This window comes from Nilaparvata lugens, chromosome 2 (genome assembly GCF_014356525.2).
Source record: "Nilaparvata lugens isolate BPH chromosome 2, ASM1435652v1, whole genome shotgun sequence".
In the NCBI taxonomy this organism is placed as follows: domain Eukaryota; kingdom Metazoa; phylum Arthropoda; class Insecta; order Hemiptera; family Delphacidae; genus Nilaparvata; species Nilaparvata lugens.
In genome coordinates, this window is record NC_052505.1 from 25,172,961 (window position 1) to 25,198,306 (window position 25,346).

The 25,346-nt window shown below is 36.6% G+C and overlaps 1 protein-coding gene across 1 annotated transcript in view; it reads right to left on the bottom strand.

Moving 5' to 3' along the window:
• The window catches only part of LOC111045009 (intraflagellar transport protein 88 homolog), a 34,770-nt gene extending 22,037 nt beyond the window's left edge, over positions 1-12,733 (bottom strand). Inside the window, exons 1-5 of the mRNA XM_039420884.1 lie at positions 12,537-12,733; positions 5,483-5,639; positions 4,166-4,213; positions 3,726-3,892; positions 1,070-1,265 (exon numbers count right to left, since the gene is read on the bottom strand). Coding sequence (XP_039276818.1) covers positions 1,070-1,265; positions 3,726-3,892; positions 4,166-4,213; positions 5,483-5,635 — 564 coding nt within the window. The 5' untranslated portion in view covers positions 5,636-5,639; positions 12,537-12,733. The remainder of the gene's footprint in view (positions 1-1,069; positions 1,266-3,725; positions 3,893-4,165; positions 4,214-5,482; positions 5,640-12,536) is intronic.
• Positions 12,734-25,346: the final 12,613 nt, after the last annotated feature.

Below are 25,346 nucleotides of genomic sequence, written 5' to 3' on the forward strand. Positions count from 1 at the left end.
ACCACAATATCAACTTCTCAACTACACAAAAAGTGATTTTCGGTTATGACACCACTGATAATCTGTAGAGAGTCACTGAGGTTTGCTAATAGTCCTACGACTGAGATCCCTGCTTATTGAAACTGGAGAAAGAAACGAATCGGTTACGACAGTGACCGTTTTCACACACACCGATTCCTCGCAGACACGACACCCAGAATGCACTACGATTGGCCGATTGTCGATACGTTAACCCAATCAGCCAATTGGAGAACATTCTGAGTGTCGTGTCGTGTCGGCGTGTGTGAAGTCGGCCATTGCCAACCTATGACCAAACTAGAAATGCATAATGTTTTCTAAATCACTTTTTGCTATTAAAAAGAACGACTAGCAGTCAGATTTTTTACAATAAATGAATTAATCACTCACTGTTTGAATACAAATTGTTCACTGTACAAATCTGACTGCTATAGTGAGGTCCACGTTATAATGACAGTATTTGATCAACTTTGGTTTTGCTATCCTTGTCTATTATTTGACAAAGCCGGTGGTAATATCATTTTCTAGGTCCAAACGATGCCAATTATGTTTTTGACAGTGTAGAAATATAATTAATTAATACAGAGAATCGGCATCGCTATTCTTCTATCTTTATCCACTGCCATTATAACGTGGACCTCACTATAGTCGTTTTTTTTAATAGCAAAAAGTGATTCAAGTGATGAAAAACAACATTGAAGAAGTTTTCTAAATCTCTATGTTCTATAATGTCACACAAACTAAATCTAAACTAATGATACTCTCGACTTAGCAAATCTGATAATCGAAATACAATCATTAATTTAAATTTCATTGAACACCATAGTTTTTATAATATGCAAAAAACTCTGAAACTCACAGATCACAGAGAATGTCAGTTCCAAATAGCATATTATGAGAATCGGAAAGTCTGCTCTGTTCTTGCATCCTGACCATGTTCTCTACTTTACAAGTCACTATCCTCAAATATCTAATCTAATGACTACTGCTCCATAATAAATTAATGATTCCTCTGACACACTCGAAATGATGTAGTTGGCAAACAACTCACAGAGAATGTCAGATCCAAATTATGAGAATCGGACAATCCGGTCTGTTCTTGCATCCTGATGAGACTTCTCTCTTTGGAAGAGGCGTCCTTTGCCTTGTCTAGAGCCGATCGGTGGTCACCTTTCCAGTTGAAAACGCACGACTCGTCGATCAGTTCCGTGATCTTTCTTTCCAGGCGCCTCACCTTGTCTTCTGGCCTACAACATACCAACAACACACTTTGCTCTAATTTAAAAATAAATAAAAACTAATATTGCACTATGAGATAACCTATAATATAATAAAATAAAGAATAGGCTTATACATGTACGGATAGGAAATTGACGAATGACGCATCATCATGTCTGAACTACTGGAAAGATTAACTTGAAATTTTGCATAAAGATTCTTAATTTACGGAGGATGATTATAGGCCTATTTTAAATTCTTCAAGATTTCAGTAGATCAAGTTTCAGTTTGTCAAGTTTTTAATTAGACCGCGGGTTACCTGCTAGTATATAATGATGATAATAATAATAATACAGACTGGATATTTGACTGATTTCAATTGTCATCCTGATATCGTGAACTCTGCTGTTACATTTGAGAGTGGAGCAGTCTTGGGCAGAGCTTGCAGCACAGCTGCAAAACACATTTGACTATTGTCATTCACATTTTATACTTTGTAAATCATAAATGACTATCCTCAAATATATAAATCTAATAGATGCTCCTGAAATTAAATTGTTCGTTTCACTAATTTGATGTATTGTGCTATACCTTGGCAATGTCATCTACAATTTGAAATCATCCAAGCTTTTCAAAATGCAATATTACTATTTAAAATATAGTTGGAATATATTAATATTACAAAATTCATAAACTTTTTTATTTCATAAACTCGAGAGTTGTTGAAATTTACTCACTGCGTGTTTCACCATCAATATTTTCTACTCTCAACTTTCTTGAATTGTGTACATATTATAAAACAGTAGAAAAAAGTATGAATCATCAACATGTTGAGGATGCGCTCACTCATTTCCCGGTAGTTACATCACAATATTAATATCGATATTTAAATCAGTTTCAATTCAATTTGAAATTTGTCTATTTGTACACTATTAATTTATTATTTTTTTGCTTAAGATGATGCCCACATAAGAGATTTACTTTATGATTTTCGTTCATTTTCCATAAATGTGATATTCTTCAAATGTAATTTCATTTCTTTGCGACTTCAATATTACATAACAAAACTGGCTTGAGCTTGGGTAATGATGGATGATGATGAGAGATGAGTGGAGAGCTTTAGGTGGGTTCCGAGCCACCGGGAAGCGATTTTCAAATTCATGAATGCTATTTTAGAGAAGGACGCTTCTTAAAGTGGCCAACGGGAGTAGCAGGCGCATGGAGGTCAACTATCCTATCAATAGCCTATCAGCGCGACCACAAACCAACTCAATTTTTTTCAATGTCAAATGACACGTATTATTCCAAATTTGATGTATTATTAATATGAATAAGCCCCCTGTGGGTTGGGGTTGGGGGAGCTTTGAGTCGAACATCTTACTCAAGAATGTGTTGAAAACCAGAATTCACCCACAGTATCCCTGTTTGTCGTAGGAGGCGACTAAAAGGAACCCCAAAGCATCTCCAGAAGTTGCCTTACCTTCAAACCCACGGGATCTGCCCCATCAGGCCAGTTTCGGAGGGGCAAAAATAAAAACCCCAGAGACCAGCGATGGGTGAAACTCCAGGCACAAATATGGGTCAAGAGGCTGAGTCGAGGGTGGCCGGGCACCCAAGAGGCAGTTTGGCGTCCCCTCTCTCAGCGGAAGGACCTACAAAAAGGCCAGAAGTGGAACTCACTTAGGTCACGAGTTTGTGAGTGGAGAGACCAAAACTCACCACTGCTCAGAGAAGGACGGCAATTCAGGCAAAACTTCTTGGGAGAGGTGAGGCTTTTGACCCTGCAGAGTTTCGGAGGGGCAAAAAGAAAAATCCAAGAGACAAGAGATAGGTGAAACTCCAGGCAAAAATGTGGGTCAAGAGGCTGAGTCGAGGGTGGCCGGGCGCCCTAGAGGCAATTTGGCGTCCCCTCTCAGCGGAAGGACCTACAAAAAAGCCAGAAGTGGAACTCTCTTAGGTCACGAGTTTGTGGGTGGAGAGACCAAAACTCACCACTGCTCACTCACGTTGGTCACGAGGACTAACATCAGTCTGAAGAGACTGCCAAGCATATCATACTGGATTGCGACAAGCAAGCAGGTGATGAATGGGATGTTAGTATAGGGAAAAAAGCCTGGCTCTTGTAAAGGACACAGGTATTGGTTTGCCTAACTAACATACTACTTGGGAACACAATAAGCTTCGGTTGACGTGTGAGGTTCTTTGAACCTTTGGATCCTTGAATCCGTCCCTTCAAAAACAATGAACAATATGAATAATTTAATAATTCATTAATATTATAAATTATTCCAAACTTGAGAAACCTAGCCTAACTTTTTTGAGAAAAAGAGAAAGAACAAGAAATTTGTTCTTTCCTTTGTGGCCGAAGTGAAACCTGGTCATTCAGTGATCATTCCTGATTATATAGATTTACTTTATAGAAATTATAAAAAAATTCGTTGTACCTAAAACGTTTGGAAGTTGAGAATGTAAGTGTAGTCAGGCATTACCTGTCATCGATTTTCTCTAAGGAATGAGCGTGCATTTTAGACGCCTGATTGAGAGGATCAAACATTTGCGCGGCGGTTTTTTGGCTCGTGTATCCGGCGCCTCTGACAGCTGTCATTGGGCGCGTCACTGAGTCCTGCAGCTGAAACCCAGTCATCGGCTCTCTAACCTGGACACAATGATCAATAATTTCCAAATAATTAAAAATAATCAACAACTTTATTATCATCTTATTTGCCTTTTAAGAACACGACATGTTCCAACCCTAAATTCATCTTCAAATGTCAAAATAAATAATTTTATTAATAAGTAAACAAATAAAAGTTACGACACATTTTTCAATTGTACTTGAGTGAGTATCAATATTTAATTTGAGAAAATATCAATGATATTCAAACTAAGTTGAACGTGAATTACAAAATGTTGAATGTTGCAGACTTACACTCATTCCGGTTCCAAATCGCATTCCAGGAGTAGCTTTTGATGTGAACTGAAAAATAAAAATCAATGGAGAGAATACTGTAATTTTATAACACTCTTATTATAAATCATTCAGTTAGGTTAGAAAACGATCCATTTCATACTGATTCCAAACCGGCGAGTCTAATTACTGAATAATTCCACTTAAAATAGGACAATATAAAAGAGATTTGATTCAACCAACAAATATCTATAATTCAGTAAGTTCCAGTACATCAGAGTATACAAGATGTCTAAAAGCATCTACATAATATTAGGGAAAATAAACAGGATTAAAAAAAACTTATTCAAGCTAGGTTCTTAATCATCAATTATTTGGCTTATAAAGATAGGAACTTAGTTTTAATGATTTGTTTTTAATATCGTAGTGTCCACAGCCAATTCTGTTTGAAATTATTTCTTAGTTAATTAGCACGCGAGTAGTCGCGCCCGCGGCAAATTGCCGCACAATTGTAACTTTTGTATGTAGCTTTGGGAATTTTCGTTTTCCAAGGTTGGCAGCTCAAGTAATCCTCGCTGTGACTGTCCTCTAGACAATCTTGAACAGTTTGAGGATTGAGGATGACAGAATAAACGTTGACTAATTTCAATATATAGGTATTATTTTCCTATTTTTTATTCCTTCTTCTGATTTAAACTTTCATTATATTTTTATTCTATCTTGATGTCGAAAAATGAGTGAAATAAAGAAGGTATATTCATTCCATTCATGAGTAGATTATTTTATCCCATAAAAATGATAAATTCTAACGATAAATTTGCAGTATGTATTTTTGGAATCTCCTCCATGTATTATGTTATGATATACTATTAAATAGTATATAATAACATAAAACACGTTGAGAAAGAACTTAAATTAATAAATATTGAAAGAGCATTGTCAAAACCAACTGTTTATAGTCTAGGGAGCCATAAGGGTGAGTGTGAGCAAAATGCTCAAGCGCGACCACTTACGTTCTGCAAGTCCGTGAGACTACTCGCGTGCTAAGGATGTACTGTGTAATGTACCTATCATAACTTTTGAGATAACATATTAGGCTACCTTATTAATGATGATGATTAAAGAGTTTATGATTAATGATAAATTCAAACATTAAATTTTCTACAGTATTCTTTTCATGCTCACAAATTGATCAACATAATTTTTGGTAAGAAATATGTAACATCACTGTAATATTTTGAGAAACAATTGGCAATTCAACTGATTTACATTGAAATATGTAATTTGAAGATAAGACAGTAAGAAAAGTGCTTGTTTGTTAGTTTGCTGACTACTTACAACTCCAATTCGTTTTCCATAAGAAGATCGAAGAGCTTGCTGCAGAATTTCATCTTTTTCAATGTCTTTTGTACTGAACGTGGACGGATATTCATTGAAGCCAGAGTAGAGATCATCCTCAGCATCCGGTGCTGTGATGTGGAGACTCTCCATAATTCTAAAAAAAACAAATAACATTTCTTAAAAGCTTGGTATTTACAAAATGTTTTTAACCTGGAATTCATAATGAAATATTCCTTGACAAAAAAAAGCAAAAACATTCTCAATCAATTAATAATAACAGAGGATCTTAGCAAGATCGAGAGAGTTGAGACCAGATTTTCGATAGCCAGGGCATATTATGATGTCAATAAATTGTTGAATTATGACAAGGCTGGTCTTTGAACCCTTCGGGGATCCCGTCTTACTGGATCCACCGGCCGCGGATTTATGGTTATCATGGTGAAGGGGAAAGCCGCAAACCATGGGGAACCATAGCACAGTATACATACAGTATGGAAACTTGGCTAGTACCCTTACGCAAAAATCCGCCATCTTGTTAGGAAGCGCCGCATTGTAATAGTATTGATGGTAGGTTTGGATCACTTTAATGATCCGGATCAATTGATCACGTTCACTGCCACGAGCCAATCAGAAGACCAGGATTGGAACTTCCCAAGGTCACGTGACGTGTCTAGTATTTGCGTCATGTAAAAAGCATTGGTTAGATAGGCGTTTGATTACAAGTTTCCATTCTGTACCTATTCTGTGACCATACACCTACGATGACTCCGTCCCTGGGAGGAGCCTGGCCCACGGGTGTACGGACAAGTGAAGGCTCCAGACTATGAGAGGTCGGTCATCTGGACTCTCCGTCTCTGGGAGTAGATCGTTAAAGTCTCTGACGGAATTTCGGGGTTTTCCAATAGGGGTCCAGATTATGGGAACCTAGGGTACCCGCCGTCTCTGGAAGTAGCAGGTATGTGAAATAACCCAGACTGTAGGGTCCATATGTAACGCCTCCATCTCTAGAAGTATCATCATAGTATGTCGAAATCACCCCAAAATTGGTCTGTCCGAAACGGTCGCGTTCCTTTTTGGCCGCCTGCACGGGCGACATGCAAGCGCCTACCTTGGATTTGCATAAAATTGGGGACTATGAGCATTTTTCCAGACAAGTTGGAGGATACGTCCAGGTCTTGACCGGCCCAAGTAACGCCGGAACTGCAGCAGTGCCCACGTCTGAGATGACTAGACGTTTCAGTGGTAGGTGGTTCCACTGCAACGCATGCCAAACTCCTCTGTAATGCTTGCCTGCCGATTTGTCAGTGCCGTTGGATAGAAGCACGAGCGCCTTCATTTCGCGGTATATGCGAGAAGCAGGTGACCACTTGGAGGTGTGTGATTAGTTTGTGGTTCGTAGCCAAACTGCCAGTGCCAAATGCTATTTGGCTGGATTGCCATCAAGATGAAGTTATGGTGGCTACTGAATCACATAATTGCACCACTAAACTAGAACCGACATTTGATAAATTAATAATTGGGTACAGGATTGCATTCAACTCGGTATACTCCAAAGTGATGAGGAAAACCATATACAAGAAGGTTCATTGTCTCTTACTTTGAATGACAGAGCACCATCAATACAAGACAGCCAATACACCAGAAGTGAAACAAAACAGCTACAGGCTCTATCTGAATGCTCTCCCCAGACGATTCAACAATTATCTTGTTGAGGCTGCTAGTAATGTTGAAGGAGCTGTATAAAACAAACAATCCAGTTGTTAGCATCGACTCCAGAGAAGGTGTCAGTGTTTTATCCGTCTTCCCAGCAGTCCTGAGGCTGCAGGAGTCGTCATGATTAAGGATTATCTCCTGTGTATGTAGGTGTGTTCATCTACATATTCATTTATGTAGTAGTATGGCCGGTCAGTCAAATATCCTCTGAGATTTCTAACAAAAACTCTCTTTCTTGAGATTGATTTTAGGTTTTCAGGCAGCAAGTTGAAGAAAAAAGACCTGGCATATATTGGGGATCTGCTATATTTTTTTAGTCGGTGTTGAGGTAGATTCAGGTTGTGTTGGTTTCGCAGGTTGTAGTTGTGAGGATCTGATCTCAGTGTGGGGTTTGTCTACTTCGCTTGCACTATTGATTCCAATATGTGAAGCGATATGACTGTCAGAATTTTGCTGCTCTTGAATAGGTCTCTGCAGTGCTCAATCCTATCCAATCCTAGTACCATTCTTATTGCTCTTTTCTGGATTCTCAGTATTCTTTCAAGGTTAGTTTGTGCTGTTGAGCCCCAAGCCACAATGGCATAACGAAGGTGCAATGCGAATAGTGAGTGATGCAATAAGGGCAGTCCCTTCATCTGAGATGTGTTGTATTCTTCGGATCACATAGGTTGCTGAGGATAATTTCTTGCTAATGTGGTCTATATGGTGCTGTCATGCCAAGTGGCTGTCTATTAGTATGCCAAGGAATTTTGTAGAGCTTTTTGTCATTATGTTGTCATCTATCTGTTCCGTTGCTGCACCATTTCATGTAGGTGTGAATTTGAGGTGGACTGTTTTTTGTTTTTGTTCATAGTTAGTTGTAGTCTATTGCATATTGAGGTACTTCTTCTATTGCCGGTTCAATTATATTTGTTATTTGTGTGGTCTTCTCAGATGGAATAAGTATTGTGATGTCATCCGCAAACAAGATGCATTTTTTCTCACTCTGTAGTTATTTTGGAAAGTCATTTATGTACACCAGGAAGAGCTGAGGGCCTAGTATGGATGGATCTCTGGGGTACACCTCTGGTCACTGGGCGAAGTGGAGATTTGTAGTGGTGAAGTTATAGTTAGTTATGGTCAAAGACCTTGAAGAGATATAGACCCACAATGAGATTTTTGAAAGGATCAAGATGGCAGTGTCCGGTCAACAGCAAAGTTTTTGTGGTGTATGCGAAAATAGTGTAAAGGAATCCGATAATGCGGTTTTATGTGAGGGGATATGTGAAAAATGGTGTCATATAGGTACAAAATGTACAAAAACATTGAAAATTGTGACTTAGGAATTATACTTGACGAGCTTGAAAAATTGAGTGAGAATTTTTTGGCCTTGAGTGGTAGGTTAGAAATAGTCGAAAAGTTGTGTGAACATGTAGTTGCAACAGCGTAGAGTGACAGAATTGAGATAAGCAACGATCAAACCGAAAAAAACCAACGAATCTTTCTTGCTTTTTTCTGAAGTTACCTCTGGAAGAGTAAAACCTAGTACAAATGAAAACAAATCTCGTCATCACGTAATAAAGCCATCTTACTCTAACCAAACTGTAAGTAATGTAAATACTCAAAGTTTAAGCATGCTTAATCAATCCAACATAAGTGCTTCGTCTGAAAATGTACTTACTGACGAAGATGTAAATGCTGGTTGTAGACATGTTAAAATTAAAAGTAAAAATAAGACTTCAGCTAAAGACTTGAATAGACCTAGTGCTGGAAAGGTGAGTGAACTGTATAACGAAAAGTCTAATGGTTATCCCGCAAAAACTGATAAACAGAGAGAATTTTCCAACGCAAATGTTAGCTTTAATCATCATAAAGACAGTGGAAACAAAATAATTGGCACTTCAAAATCAAACAATAACAAAGTAAAGTTGGCTGAAACCAGGTAATGGCTTTTTGTGTCAAAATTAGCTCCGGATGTTTTAATTGATGATTTCCAAACCTTTGTTAATCAGTTCAGCTCTAAACCTGTCTATTGTGAGAAGGGAAGAGCCAGTTCTCAGCATTACAAATCGTTCAAGCTGGGAGTTGCAGTTGAAGATAAAGAAACATTTTTTCAGCCTGCTTGTTGGCCTGATGGAATTATTGTGGCCAATTTTAGATTTCAGAACAGAAACACTACCAGGAAGCCTTTTCGGCATACAAAGCCTCATGACTCAGTAAAGTAGTTTTTGCTAATGGAGTAGATAATTCAGTTTCCAATGATAGCCTACGATTTTGTTTTATAAATGTTCAATGTCTTAGGACAAAATTAAATTTATTGACACTTTTCCTTGGAAATAAGAAACCAAATGTTTTATGTGTATGTGAACACTGGCTTGAACAAGATGAAACTGACTTTTACAATAAAATTGTGTTGGAAGATATGACAATGAATTAGCAAATGTATATTGTCGCACTGCCCATAAAAATGGTGGTGTGGCCATTTTCTGTGATACTAAACTGAGTGTTAAAAAAATTGATCTTAGTGTTTTTTGTATTGAGCTTGTTTTCGAAGTTATAGGCATTGTTATCAGCAACTGCTCACTGGTGGTTATTTGTGTGTACTGTTCAAATCAGGCCTATTTTGAGCAATTTATTGTCCAACTTGTCCAACTTGAGCTGGAGTTTGTCACTGAACGGGCTGATAGAGTCTACATCGGTGGAGATTTCAATGTTCATCTTGACAGTGGAGATTGAAAGGCTCAAAGAATGCATAATGTTTTGAAGATGCATAATTTGTTCTGGACTGTCCTTGAGCCAACAAGAGGAAGAAACTGCCTAGATGCTGTTGCAACCAATGACTGCTCAAGTAACTATAAGGCTGCGATAGTGAACCCACTGGTGGCGGATCACTGTGCTGTGCTGATTGATGTGCTGCAAGAACTCCAGAGAGTTGTGAATGTTCCTGATTTGGTGGATAGGTATAGGTTTAGGCGAAGGAAAATTACAGAAGCACTGTGTTTCATTGTTTCAGGCCATTAAATGCCATTGAGCTGGTGAATATTGTAGAGAGTTTTAAAACCACCTACAGTCAAGACATCTATGGCCTGTCGACATATGTTCTCAAGAAGGTTATCAGTGTATTGGTTAGCCCGCTCCTCCTGTTGGTAAATGCCTGCCTCACTGATGGAGTATTCCCAGACTGCCTCAAGGTTGCTAGAAATGTTCAATGTCTTAGGACAAAATTAAATTTATTGACACTTTTCCTTGGAAATAAGAAACCAAATGTTTTATGTGTATGTGAACACTGGCTTGAACAAGATGAAACTGACTTTTACAATAAAATTGTGTTGGAAGATATGACAATGAATTTAGCAAATGTATATTGTCGCACTGCCCATAAAAATGGTGGTGTGGCCATTTTCTGTGATACTAAACTGAGTGTTAAAAAAATTGATCTTAGTGTTTTTTGTATTGAGCTTGTTTTCGAAGTTATAGGCATTGTTATCAGCAACTGCTCACTGGTGGTTATTTGTGTGTACTGTTCAAATCAGGCCTATTTTGAGCAATTTATTGTCCAACTTGTCCAACTTGAGCTGGAGTTTGTCACTGAACGGGCTGATAGAGTCTACATCGGTGGAGATTTCAATGTTCATCTTGACAGTGGAGATTGAAAGGCTCAAAGATGCATAATGTTTTGAAGATGCATAATTTGTTCTGGACTGTCCTTGAGCCAACAAGAGGAAGAAACTGCCTAGATGCTGTTGCAACCAATGACTGCTCAAGTAACTATAAGGCTGCGATAGTGAACCCACTGGTGGCGGATCACTGTGCTGTGCTGATTGATGTGCTGCAAGAACTCCAGAGAGTTGTAAATGTTCCTGATTGGGTGGATAGGTATAGGATTAGGCGAAGGAAAATTACAGAAGCACTGTGTTTCATTGTTTCAGGCCATTAAATGCCATTGAGCTGGTGAATATTGTAGAGAGTTTTAAAACCACCTACAGTCAAGACATCTATGGCCTGTCGACATATGTTCTCAAGAAGGTTATCAGTGTATTGGTTAGCCCGCTCCTCCTGTTGGTAAATGCCTGCCTCACTGATGGAGTATTCCCAGACTGCCTCAAGGTTGCTAGAACTGTGCTCATATTTAAAAAAGGCAACCCTGATGATATTAGCAATTTCAGGCCAGTTTCCATTGTGCCAATCATTGGTAAAATCATAGAAACTGCTATGTTGAGGCAAATGAGCAAATATCTGGAACATAATAACCTCCTGGGCAATATGCAACATGATTTTAGAGGGGGCAGGTCCACTACATCGGCTGTGCTTTCACTTGTTCGGAGGATACAGGAGGCTTATGAAGGACAGGAATCAGTTAAATTGGTATTGTGTGATCTCTCAAAGGCCTTTGATTGTGTGTCTCATGTTATCTTGTTGAGGAAGCTGGCTAGATATGGCTTCGAGGGACTGGCATGGAAGATGGTTGCTGACTACCTCCAGGATAGAAGACAGGTAGTTTCTATAATAGGTGCGTCATCAAATGAAAGAAATGTACCACATGGGGTTCCACAAGGTTCAGTACTTGGCCCGCTGCTGTTCCTGCTGATGATAGACGATTTGCACCTGGATGGTTCCAGCTTGCTTTTTGCTGATGACACCACCATCATTGGTCAGGGCAGACGGCCCCATGATTCCAAATTCGAAGCACAGGAGCTCTTTTCTGAGGCTGAGAAGTGGTTCTCCAATAACAAGCTGAAATTGAATGAGACCAAGACTCAGGGGATTGTCTGTACCCTAAGTAGAACAGAGATTCTTGATGCTGGTGCTGAACCTGTTTCCTTACTCGGTTTTTGTGTTGATAAAAAATTATCATGGGAGTCTCATATTTCCAAAGTCTGCAAGAGGCTCTCAAGAGTGATTTATCTGCTTCGAAAGATGAGAAGACTACTTACTGTTGAACGCCTGTTGATGCTGTACCATGCAGTATTTGCCAGCCACATACAGTATGGCATCTTGATATGGGGACATTCGGCGCATGTGAAGGACATACTCCTGCTTCAGAAAAGGCACTTTGTGTAATGTTTAGCGAGTAAGATGCACACTGTCAGCCCATATTCCAACGCTTGGGCATCCAAACAGTTTATGGCATGAATATCATTAATTTAAAATGAGTAGCTTACTTTGGTATTTAATTACCGTATGCTTTGTAAAATACAATGATTCTGTTGTATTGATCCTGTATTTTAAAAAGTTTCGAGTGAAACCACTTTGGCTAAACCCATAGCTGTTTAAAAATCAAAATCAACTATTTAGCAAAGGAAATTACAAAAATCACAATAAAATAATAGAATAAATCATGAGATACAAATGTACAAACCTTGTAAAATTCAATTGTTTTGAAAAACTTTTACCACACCCTATCAAACTTAATGCAGAATACAAACACGAATGTGCAATGAAAATAAATTGTACATTGATAGATAAAGTTAATTTTTTATTTTTGAAATAATTGTTCGGATACTCCCTACTTAAAAAGGTTAACTTATGTGTAACTTTTCAACAAAATAAACTTGTAAACAATGAATACGATCAGCTGATTCTGTTTATAAAACGAGCGGCTAAAAATACAAATCTCGCACAAGAGCAATGGCAGCAAGAGCATACAGCAGTGCCTACTAAAGATCTATGTAGTTTCGTAAGCAACGCATTCAGCAAGCACTGGTTGCTCGGTGTTCGGCAGACTATTTGCCGAGCAAACATCCACATACATGCGCGGTTTGTCGAGCAATTATTCGTTCTGGGAATATTAAATAATCGTTCAAATAATGTATCGAATCTTGATTTATCATCTGAAAAAATGATTTGATTTATTCCTGATATCTTGATTGTTCATATTAACTGCTTATTCATAATACTAAAAGTGATACTAATATAATTAATATTATAGTCTAATATATTAGTATTCATAATACCAATATTAATTATTTAATAATAGATCATGTACAGACTGTAAAAATATCTCATCTACAAAATTTATTCATAAAATTAACATAAATAACTAATTACATCACTTGACCTCAATGTAGATCTAAATCTAAAAACAAACTACAAAATGATCCAAGCACAAAGCCAAATGTGTGGATGAGACAAAGTTCGTATTTTGCCAAAGATTCTTCCAATTTGATGTGTGCAAAAGACCCAAGAATAGTGTATAGACTATCCTTGTAAACAGACAAGCTATGCAAGCTTGTAGAGCTAAACTATGTAAACTTGTAAACTATGCAAGCATAGCTTGCAAACTAGCTATTACACCACAGAATAGATACAGAGTGGAAACTTGTAATCAAACGCCTATCTAACCAATGCTTTTTACATGACCCCAATACTAAACACGTCACGTGACCTTGGGAAGTTCCAATCCTGGTCTTCTGATTGGCTCGTGGCAGTGAACGAGATCAATTGATCCGGATCATTAAAGTGATCCGAACCTACCATCAATACTATTACAATGCGGCGCTTCCTAACAAGATGGCGGATTTTGGCGACAGGGTATAGCCAAGTTTCCGTACTGTATGTATACTGTGATTAGGCTACACTATCCTTGCAAAAGACCGACACTGAACGGAAAAGAACGAGCACGAATGTTCGCTGCTTGCCGAATACATTCACACTACTCGCGACTCGGCGACACACTGTGGCCAAGTTTCCATACTGTATGTATACTGTGACTTGGTGTTGGTCGAATGACGCATGTCCGGCTGGAGTGTGTAGCCGCCTCAGAACTGTCTACTTTTTAGATTGCTACTGGTCATGTAAGTAAGTTTCTAAAATTATATTTCGCCACACTTGGATGTAATGAGGTGGTTTACGTGTGTCATATGGAGGCCGAAAGTGATTGTTTTCCGACCAGGCCGGTAAAACTTTACGGCCCTAGGGCTGTAAAATGACCTTCAATAACAGCTGATCGTGTCCGATCTCACAAAAATCATAGAGATAATCTCATAATGACTGTAATAATCTATATAGTTATGTATCGTGAATCGCGGTATCATGTCTATAATATATTTTATAAATTACTGTTTCATAATTTAATATTTATTATTGTGTTTTTGATATCAAACAATAGAATACGATGATATCTCCATAGCCTCAACAATATAATGTTGGCTGCATTGTCCATTGTCAGAAAGGTACGTATCGCAAGTATTTAAAAGTGAAGAATCGAATTTGAAATCAAAGTACAATAATTGTATCAATATTTAAAATTGAGGTAGAGTAATAATTGTTTCTTTTTTATTATCGAATTCCACTTCTTAATGCAATACAATCAACAATAATAATAGGAAAATACAGCAGAGATCTAAAGTTTAAGGTAAGCCTACTGGTGAAACTCAGCCTTGACTGAAAAATACCTAGTAATTTTTCCGTAATTCATTATTAAAACTTTTAGATAATTTTTCTTCAATATCAAACCATATAGAGAAAACATTAGGCCCACTCAAGATTGAATCTTCGAATGTTTTCTCTATGATTAAACTATTTTCAGAGCAATATTTTGTTGTGAAAATGCCAGCAAACCGGCTTCAAGTTTGCGCTATACACTATATTATAGTAGCCTACATACAGGCTTACTGACTTACAGGCCTCTATGATCAACAATACCCAATGGCCGAGAGCATAAAGGCGTAATACATCAGACAGAACTCAAAGCTCAGTAAATTACAAACATGATCTAGGTTCGAACCTCGGTCAATGACATTTTTTTTGTCGATGAATTTCGACTTTTATTAGCTATTTTATATATTAGTTACCGTAATTTAAATTTCAATCAATTTTTTAGATATATTTTGAGACAAAACTGTGAAATATGCAATTATATTAATTTTTTAATCACATTATTTCAAAATAGTAATGAAAATTCTATTCATCCATCTATCTATCCATGAGATATTGCACCAGGTGCAAAGCGCGAGCTATAAAAATTCAAACAATTATTCGAAATATTAATAGTATAAAAATATTGTCACTATTGTAAATTATTAATTAGTAATATTGAAATTAATTGACAGTGAAAGTTGTCATAACCAAGATTCAAACTATCAAAATACGCTGTTTGAATTTTATTTATTTTCCAATTTCTTATATATTGGGAAGATTTTTTTTGGTGTGGCGAAAAATAGCGTTCGCAACATGGGCAAAAATGTATTTTCGGCTCTCGAACGCTTCAAGTTCTCGACTTTGTCTCGAACTTGAAAACCGCGATCTCGAGCCGGAAAACGTACATTTTCGACCCTAGGTGCGAAATATACTATTATTTTTATAAATGTAACTTAGGTGGAGAAAAAATATTGTGTACATTACGACAAGTAAAAAATGCTTCTCCTCCCTCATAGAAATTTTTGTCCTCGGCTTGGAAGAAAAAGCTGTATTTTTCACTCTATTTAAATAGACTAGGTCTATACAATAACTTTTTACTGCTGGTTAGGTCTCTATATATTCCATAGACTTATGATTTGGATACTATCAAGTTATCAAAGTAATAAAAAGAGCTCCTCAGGAAAACATGTATTTTCTGAAGGTAGGCTAAATTCTTTTTTGGGGATACTTTAGTGAGTGTATGGGCCTCGAAATCCAGCATTTAGACCTACTACATAGATCGACAGTGGAGATCAAGATTAGTTCAACCATATATTATATTATCATTTTATATCATATGTTGATTTTGAAGGTTAACTGAATAAACTTGGCGAAAATTAGAATTTTTATTTGTATTATTTATGGCTATAACAGGCTATAAGATACTGAAATTTGATGAGGAATCCAATGAAACCGGTTTCAAGTTTGCAGCTTCAGTACCGTACCAGTTTTGAGCTATTGAAAAAAGTACAAATTTTTTGCATTAAAAAAGGTTAACTTGTTTACATGGTGATTGATAGGTACCTATTTCAAAACTATTTGAATTTGTTGAATGATGAATTCTGAAAAAAATTTCATTCACTTGAAAGCCAAACTTCGACATTTTTCAAGATATTTCAAAAAATAAAAAGATTTGCACACTTCAATATTTTTATTGTTAGTAATTTTTTTCCTTGCTTAACCTAACATGGAGCATGGTGGCAGACTATCTAAGCGACAGGAGGCAGGTTATGGCGGTGATGAATGCCACTTCAGAGGAAAGGAGAGTAACACATGGAGTTCCTCAAGGATCTGTGCTTGGGACGCTGTTATTTCTCATACTCATCAACGATCTCCACCTACAGAACTCTAGTCTGCTGTTTGTTGATGATACTACCATAGTTGGTAAGGGCAGTGGACCCCTGGAAGCTAGACGCTGTGCACAGGAGCTGTTTTCCAAGGCTAAAGAGTGGTTTGCTGCAAACAAACTCAAGTTGAACGAGTTGAAAAAGTTAATCATTTTAATGATTTATCATGCAGTGTTTGGCAGTCATGTGCAGTATGAAATTCTTCTCTGGGGCCATTCCCCACATGCCAATGACATCCTGCTTCTTCAAAAGAAGGCACTGCGGATCTTTACCTACAGTGACTTCATTGCCCATTGTCAACCCATCTTCAGACGCCTGAAAGTGCACACCGTCTTTGGGCTGTATATACTGGCCTCTCTTACTGCAGTGAAGATAAACAGGGCTAACATGACGAGTAGGTGTCAGGTTTATTCATACGGTACCCGCGGAAGGCTACAGTTTGAGATTCCATGCTGTAGGTTGTCAAGAGTGAAGGACTCTTTCCCAGTGTTGGCACTCAAAATGTTCAACCTGCTGCCGGGCTCGGTGAGGGATCTTCCTATAGGCGTTTTCAAGAAGAGGCTGTCAAGGTGACTGATTGAAAGAAGATATTACAGTGTGTGATGATATTGAATCATCATATGACTAGTGTTTTCTTCTTATGTTTCTGTTATCAGATGTTGAACTATTTATTTTAATTTTGAATCTGTTATGAATTCATTACTGATCAATAAAGCCTAGAATGCAGAGGTTTTTCATTACAATTTATTGATCAGTAATCAAAAATCATCAAATCAATTCATCTTATCAAATACGAGTCAATCAATTTCTATTCTCTATTTCACAATTTCTATTCAACAACAAATGTATAATCTTCAAATCTTTTCTGGAAACGAAAACTGAAAATTCGCGTTAAAATGGACAAATTTTTGAAACCAGACAAGTTTGATGGTGATCCGAATTCTCCAACAGCTCTACAAGAATGGAACTTCTGGCTAAAGACTTTTGAGAATTTCATCGCATCTTTTGACGAAGAAGACATCGATGATGAAAGTAAGTTGCGGTTGCTTACCAACTTTCTATCTCATTCTGTTTATCAAGCAATTGCCGACAAAAATTCATATACTTCGGCTATTGACACACTAAAATCTGCATATGTAAAACCAATAAATGAAATATTTGCTAGACATAAATTGGCAACTAGAAAACAGTCTTCAGATGAGACAATTGACCAATATAACCAAGCTCTACAACAACTGAGTAAGAATTGTGGGTTTGCAGATGTTGATTCTGAAACTCATAGGAAAACATACATTCGTGATTCATTTATCCGGGGCCTCAGCTCTCATCAGATAAGACTGAGACTTTTGGAGTTTGACAAGCTAACTCTTGATGAAGCTATTGAAAAAGCACGTGCCTTGGAATCTGCCAGAAATCAATCAGCTTCTTACTCTTCTGAAATAACTCTTAATGCCACTTCAAATAATTCTTCAGAAAATTCATGTAAAGAAACAAATTAATCAGCTGTAAAAACTGGAAGCTCAAGTTTTCAAAAATGTTATTTTTGTGGTCGTCAGCGACATAAAACACGTCAGCAGTGCCCTGCACTAAATGACTCATGCAAAAAATGTCAGAAAATAGGTCATTGGAAAAATGTCTGCAAATCTACTAAAACTTCTTCATCTTTGGCGCTTATTGCAGCCTCTACTGTTCTTGAAAATGCTACAGTACAAGCTCAGGTAAACAACATTCCTACTTCTGCTTTGATAGATACAGGAAGCTCTGAGACATTTATTTCACACTGTTTTGCTAAAAAATGTGGACTTGAAATGTACCCTACAACTGGTGCAGTGTCCATGGCTTCAACATCACTAAGAAAGAACATTTCCTTTTATTGTGTAGCTCATTTAGAATTTTCAGGTCAACATTACCCCAAAACAAATTCAGTGTATTGCCTGATTTGTGTGCTAATGTTATTGTAGGACATGACTTACTTAATCAACACTCTGAACTTAGAGTTTCATTTGGAGGAACTAAACCCCCATTGACTATAATTATCTGGCTCCAGCAAAGATAGAACCTCCACCACTTTTTGAGTTTTTAACTAAAGACATTAAACCTATAATTACTAAATCCCAAAAGCATTCTCTTGAAGACACTAGTTTCATGGAGAAAGAAATTGAGAAACTGCTAGCTGATGGAATTATTGAAGAAAGCAGGTCTCCCTGGAGAGCTCAAGCATTTGTAGTGAAGAACGAAAATCACAAAAAGCGAATGGTAATAGACTATTCTCAAACTATTAACCAATACACACATCTTGACGCATATCCCCTCCCTAGTCTTGAAGATATTGTTTCTAAGGTCTCAAAAAACTCTGTATTCACCACTATTGACTTGAAAAGCGCTTACCACCAGGTACCCCTACGAGAAAAAGATCGACCTTTCACTGCATTTGAGGCATGTGGCCGTTTGTATCAATTTCGAAGGCTGCTTTTGGTCTGACAGATGGTGTACCCACTTTTCAGGAGTCATTGATAATGTTATTAATAATGAAAAACTTGAAAAAACGTATGCATACCTGGATGATGTGACAATATGTGGTAAGAATCAGAAGGAACATGATTTGAATCTCAAAAAATTCTTAGATGCAGTACAAAAATATAATTTCACAATCAATACAGAAAAAAGCAAATATTCACTTACTTCAATAAGCTTGCTGGCTATAAAATTGAAAATGGGACAATTTCTCCTGACCCTGAACGTCTGAAACCATTGCTCAATCTTCCACCCCCGGATAATAGAAAGGCTCTTGAGCGAACAATTGGAATGTTTGCACACTATTCTAAATGGATATCCAATTATTCAGATAAAGCTAAACGGCTTCTTACAGCAAAGACCTTTCCTTTGACTTCTGAAGCTATAGCTGACTTCAATCAACTCAAAACTGAGATTTCTAAGGCAGTAGTTAGTACAATTGACGACTTTGAACCTTTTGTGGTTGAAACAGATGCATCTGATTTTTCAATTTCAGCTGTCCTATCACAGTGTGGACGTCCAGTAGCATTCTTTTCTCAGAAGCTGAATGATAGTGAGCGTAAACATTCATCCATTGAAAAAGAGGCTTTTGCTATTGTGTGTGCTCTTAAAAAGTGGAGACATTTCTTACTTGGAAGATTCTTCAAAATTATCACTGACCAGCGCTCTGTATCATTCATGTTTGATATGACTCATCAAAATAAAATAAAAAATGAAAAAATACAACGATGGTGATTGGAGATGTCATGCTACAATTACAAAATAATTTACAGACCAGGAAAGGACAACCAAGTAGCAGATGCACTTTCCAGAGTGTGTAATGCAACTCAAACCGATAAATTACACTCCCTACACTGTGACTTGTGTCACCCTGGAGTGACCAGAATGATTCATTGGGTAAGAACTCATAATTTACCCTATTCAGTTGAGGATGTCAAAAAATGACTTCTTCATGTCAAACATGTGATGCCATGAAACCTCAATTTTTCAAGAAATTGAAATCTACTCTCATAAAGGCGACACATCCATTTGAAAGATTAAGCGTGGACTTCAAGGTCCTCTTCCATCAAAAACTAAAAACAAATATTTGTTGACAATAATTGATGAGTACTCTAGGTTTCCGTTTGCATACCCTTGTCCGAATATGAATTCATCAACTGTAATTCAGTGCCTTGTGAACTTGTTTACCACATTTGGTTTACCTTCTTATGTACATACTGACAATGGAACCTCTTTCAAATCCAGAGAGCTGCAGGAATTCCTTCATAATCGAGGAGTAGCCACTTCCATGTCATCACCTTATAACGCACCAGGAAATGGCCAAATCGAACGAGAAAATGGTACAATTTGGCGCACAGTGTCTCTTACATTGAAGCATAGAAATTTGGATGTATCTGATTGGGAATCTGTGCTCGCAGATTCTCTACATTCTATTCGATCCCTATTGTGCACGGCTACTAATGAGCAGTGGTGGTTCTAGGCCTAGGCTGGGTAGGCGGCCGCCTACCCAGTTTTTATGAGATTTTTCATGTAAACCTAAAAATGTTAAATAAAAAAATAAATTTTGGAAGTATATTTAAATATTTATAGTCATGAGTTATATTTTAGATGATTCAACAGAAAATTGTTTTTATTCTATTCTATTACTATGCCACATTTGCAGTGCGTGAACGCAGGGCTTTCTATGCTTACAACGGGGAAAAACATACCTCAGGTCTACAATGACAACACAACGTCTAACAACTAATCTTTCAATTTTATCTATTGAACGAGAGGAAAGTGAAAGGCTGATTAAGAACCCTGAAAAAATCTTAGAGGCGTTCAGCAATGTTGGGCAAAGAAGACTACAGTGTTGTTAATATAAAATGTATTACTCTATGTTCTGAATAATGTTAAAGTGTAATAAACCGTTGATTTCATGAATACTAAAATGTGTATTTATTTCAGAAATTTCCTTCGATATTCCAATAATAGCCTATCAAATTGAAATATTATTTGAAAGAATGATTAAAACAGCAAAATTATGGTTGGCCTATTAGCAAAATAGTTTCGAATTGAACAATTAAATATGAGTATTAACAATTTTTATATTTATTAATACATCTTCATTTAATACCTATATGCTTTGACGTCTTTTTTACATTAATTACTTAAGTAGCCCTACCCTAGGTCTATGAATAGACCTACAGTATGATAAGTTTTGCCTACCCAGTTTTTTATGTCTAGAACCGCCACTGCTAATGAGACACCACATGATAGGATGTTCCGACACTATAGACAATCATCTAATGGTATAGCACTTCCAACCTGGCTTGCCCCTTCAAACAAAGTCCTAATGAAAGTACCTATACGAAGAAGTAAATTCGATCCATTAGTCGAGGAGGTGGATATTCTTCAAATCAACCCACAATATGCCAAGGTACGGCTTAGTGATGGAAGAGAGACAACTGTATCGTTGAAAAACCTTGCCCCTCGAGGAGAAGAGAGCATTCAAGAAGATAACGATAAAAATCAAGATGATACAAATGCAGGATCAAGCCTTAGTGATCACGCAGAGCCTGAGAACAATCAAGAAAATTATCATGAAAATCAAGATGAAACAAATACAGGATTCCCCCTCAGTGATGAAGAAGAGCCTCCTGATGGCACCCTGCAAAGATCTATAGAGAGCGCAAAATGCCTTCTTATTTGAAAGACTATTCATTGAATTCCTAAAGACGGGAAGAATGTGATGATATTGAATCATCATATGACTAGTGTTTTCTTCTTATGTTTCTGTTATCAGATGTTGAACTATTTATTCTAATTTTGAATCTGTTATGAATTCATTACTGATCAATAGAACCTAGAATGCAGAGGTTTTTCATTACACAGTGTCAATGATTTCCTTGGGGATAGCTTTGAGAGACTGTGATGCCACGCCATCTTGATTGTCAAGTTTAAATTTTTTGACGCGATCTATCCGGGAACACCTGGCAAATGATCAAGACTTTGGATATATTGGATATAACTAAACCATGCTCAACTTGATCCAACAATGTCCAACCTAACCTAAACAGACCCCATCCAACTCAATCTAAGCATGCCTTACCCAACCTAGTCATGTCCTATCCGACCTAACCATACAAGATGGCTGACCCTACTAGTGTTTCGTTATGTGGGCTGTGTAAAAACGCAATAAATGTTAGTGATGAAGCTATTATATGTGATGCATTTTGTGTTGAAAAATGGTATCATGACAAATGTGTTGATATTTCATCAGTTGATCTCAAGCAAATTGGTGAATTAGGTGACCTTTCCAAATGGAACTGTCCATCTTGTGATTCTAGGTTAGAAAAGTGTTGTGAAGCCAAGTTCGAGTCAGCTGATATTATTGACTTGGCTATTAAACTTAGTAATATTGTTTCTAAATTAAATGCGATTGATTCTTTTAATGAAAAACTGTTTCAAAAAATTGAATCTATGGTTGACGTTAAATTAAAAAGCTTTCTAAGTGGACAATCATGAACATGTTCATGTTGACAGCTTGAATAAAAGTCTTAAAGAACTGACTGAATACTATGATGGACATAATAGAAATTACAATCAGAAAATTGATTTACTCGATCAGGACAATAACAATAGTGACAGTTACCTGATCTATATGCATGATTAGTTGAATGATAATCAAATAAAATAAATGAATAAAATTTTATTGTCGAAAAGCCTTTACAGCATAGACAACGTCAATATATAACATAGGTAACGATAAGTTTAAGTCACACACTTCTACAGTAGTATATACACAATGCTCATGTAATGCTGGTTAATATTAACAAATAGAATAACAATAAATACATTTGGACGTTTCTACTATAGTATCACAGTTGAGTGATGAAGAGAAGTTGAATTTAGATAACAAGATAATCAGACTAACCAACATTAATACCTTATAGACAGGTACTAATTATTTACTAACTTATATTTACTAGGCACTCATCAAATTCAGTCAATTTATAAAACGGATTTAATACTAGCCAACTATATAATTATCTTTTGTGACACATTATGTAAATGGGAAGGCAGTTTGTTGAACAGTTTTTGTGATCTCAAAACTATTAAGAGATTTTGTCAGTCTTTGGTGCTGTATATCAATGCGATTTCTGTACCTAGTGTTAATTGAATGAACATCACTTTTTAACTGCAGACAGGATAGGTTCCTACGGGTATAAATGAGGACATAATATACATACAAGTTTATCACAGTTGGAATTTTTTGATTAATGAACAATGGTTTGCTATGCTCAAGATATGATGAGTTAGTTATAATTCTTAAAGCTTTCTTTTGAATAAGTAGAACATCATTGATCTGAGAAGCATTACCCTAAAGGATGAGGCCATAAGATATTATACTATGAAAGAAAGAAAAATAGGCCATTCTTAAATATTTCATATAGGTACTACACCGGATAGACTTCTGAGCAAATGAATTACTCTGCTGAGCTTTGAGCTGATATATTTGATATGTGGCTCCCATGTGAGCTTTGAGTCCATATGAATCCCTAAAAATTTCACACCTGCTGGATTATTCACTGGAGGTCCTCTTTTTAAATTAAAATTAAGTTGTTCAGTTTTACTGTTATTAAGAACAAAGCTATTTCAATTGAACCATAGAGATGCTTTTTCCATAGTGAGTTTGCTTTCCTGGCTCAGAATGTTCAGATCACTGTTCAGGTTAAAGAAAGTGGTATCATCTGCATACAAAATTGTATCAGTCTTAACGAAAGCTGAAATGTCATTGATCGCAACCAAAAATAAGAAAGGACCAAGTATCGAGCCTTGTGGCACACCCGACTCAACCTTCAACAATGACGACTTGTTGCTAATGCTACCTACAGTTACTAGTTGACTAAGATTCATTAGGTAGGACTTTAAAAATTTAAGAGCATTCTGACCTGTTCCATAATAGCTCATTTTTTCCAAAAGAATCATATGATCAACACAGTCGAATCCCTTACTTATGTCACAGAAGGTGGCCAGAGCATAGTTTCCCTGTTCAAATGCTTGCAATACACTCTTAGTTAATTTGAGAAGAGCATCTACAGTAGATTTATTCTTTCTAAAGCCAAATTGAGAAGGTGCTATGATATTTAAATGCTCAAAATGTTCAGACAGTTGATTATATACTATAGTTTCAAGTATTTTTGCTAGAACCAATAGATATTGGTCTATAACTACTTGGACAATCTCTATCACACTTTTTTTAAATAGGCACCACCCTCGACTTCTTGAGCTCCTCTGGAAATACTCCTTCCACTAAGCATTTATTTAGACAATGAGTAAGATGCTTCACAAAACTAACTATCACCTCCTTTAATAAGTTGACAGACATGCCGTAAATATCACAGCTATTAGAAGATTTAAAACCTTTGACAATGTCTGACACATGTTCAGGGAGCACTTCACAGAAATTAAAGTTAGCAGTCAAACTGGGTCCCTTAACAGATTCTAGATCCAATGACAATCTACCTGGTCCATTCAATGAGTCTTGAATATCTTTAACAGACTTGATAAAATAATTGTTTAGAACATCTGGATGCAGAGGAACACTCTTTCTAGCATTAACATTATTATCAGCAACTGTGTTTATAATTTTCCATGCAGCCTGACACCTGTTTTTTGATTTTTCAATGTATTCAGTGTTATAGATTTTTTTGCTTCTCTTATTGATTTCTTATACCTATTTCTACATTCTATATAAGCAGATTTGGCAGTTTTGAACTTATCATTTAGACTCATTAGTAAAAACATTCGCTGCTTTAGGGCTGCCAACTGTGAACTGTACCAACTGTTTTTTCTTATTCTGCTTGCCTCTATTGTAAGAAACTTTACAAGCTCTTTCAGGAATGTTATAGTTGAATATTCTTAAAAATTTAGAAAAGAAATATGAAAACAAATCATTAGCTGGTTCTTTTTTACTATATATATATATCAGTTATCAGACCAGTCAGTACTATACAACGAATTTCTAAATTTATTTATTTCATCAGCAGTCATAGCTCATAGGTCTTGTTTTTACTAGCTTTGATTTGGTATTATATTTTTTAACATTACTACTATGTGCAAGCTCAACAGATTCAATGGTCAGAAAATCATGATCCGAGTACGGGAAAGGAAGAACCTTATTTGAAACAACAGTACTCCGAATATTAGTAAATATATTATCAAGACAAGCATTATCTCTTGTATTTACGACATTTGAGAAAGTCATGTTTAATTGCCTTAATAAGTTTTTTAGCTCAAAAGAGCTACGTATATCTCTATTAAAGTCAAAATCTGAGTTCACATCTCCACCTACGAATAAATGATAGTTTTTAAATGCTAGCCCATGCAAGAAGTTGAACAGTTCTTCCAATTGTTCCAAGAAAACT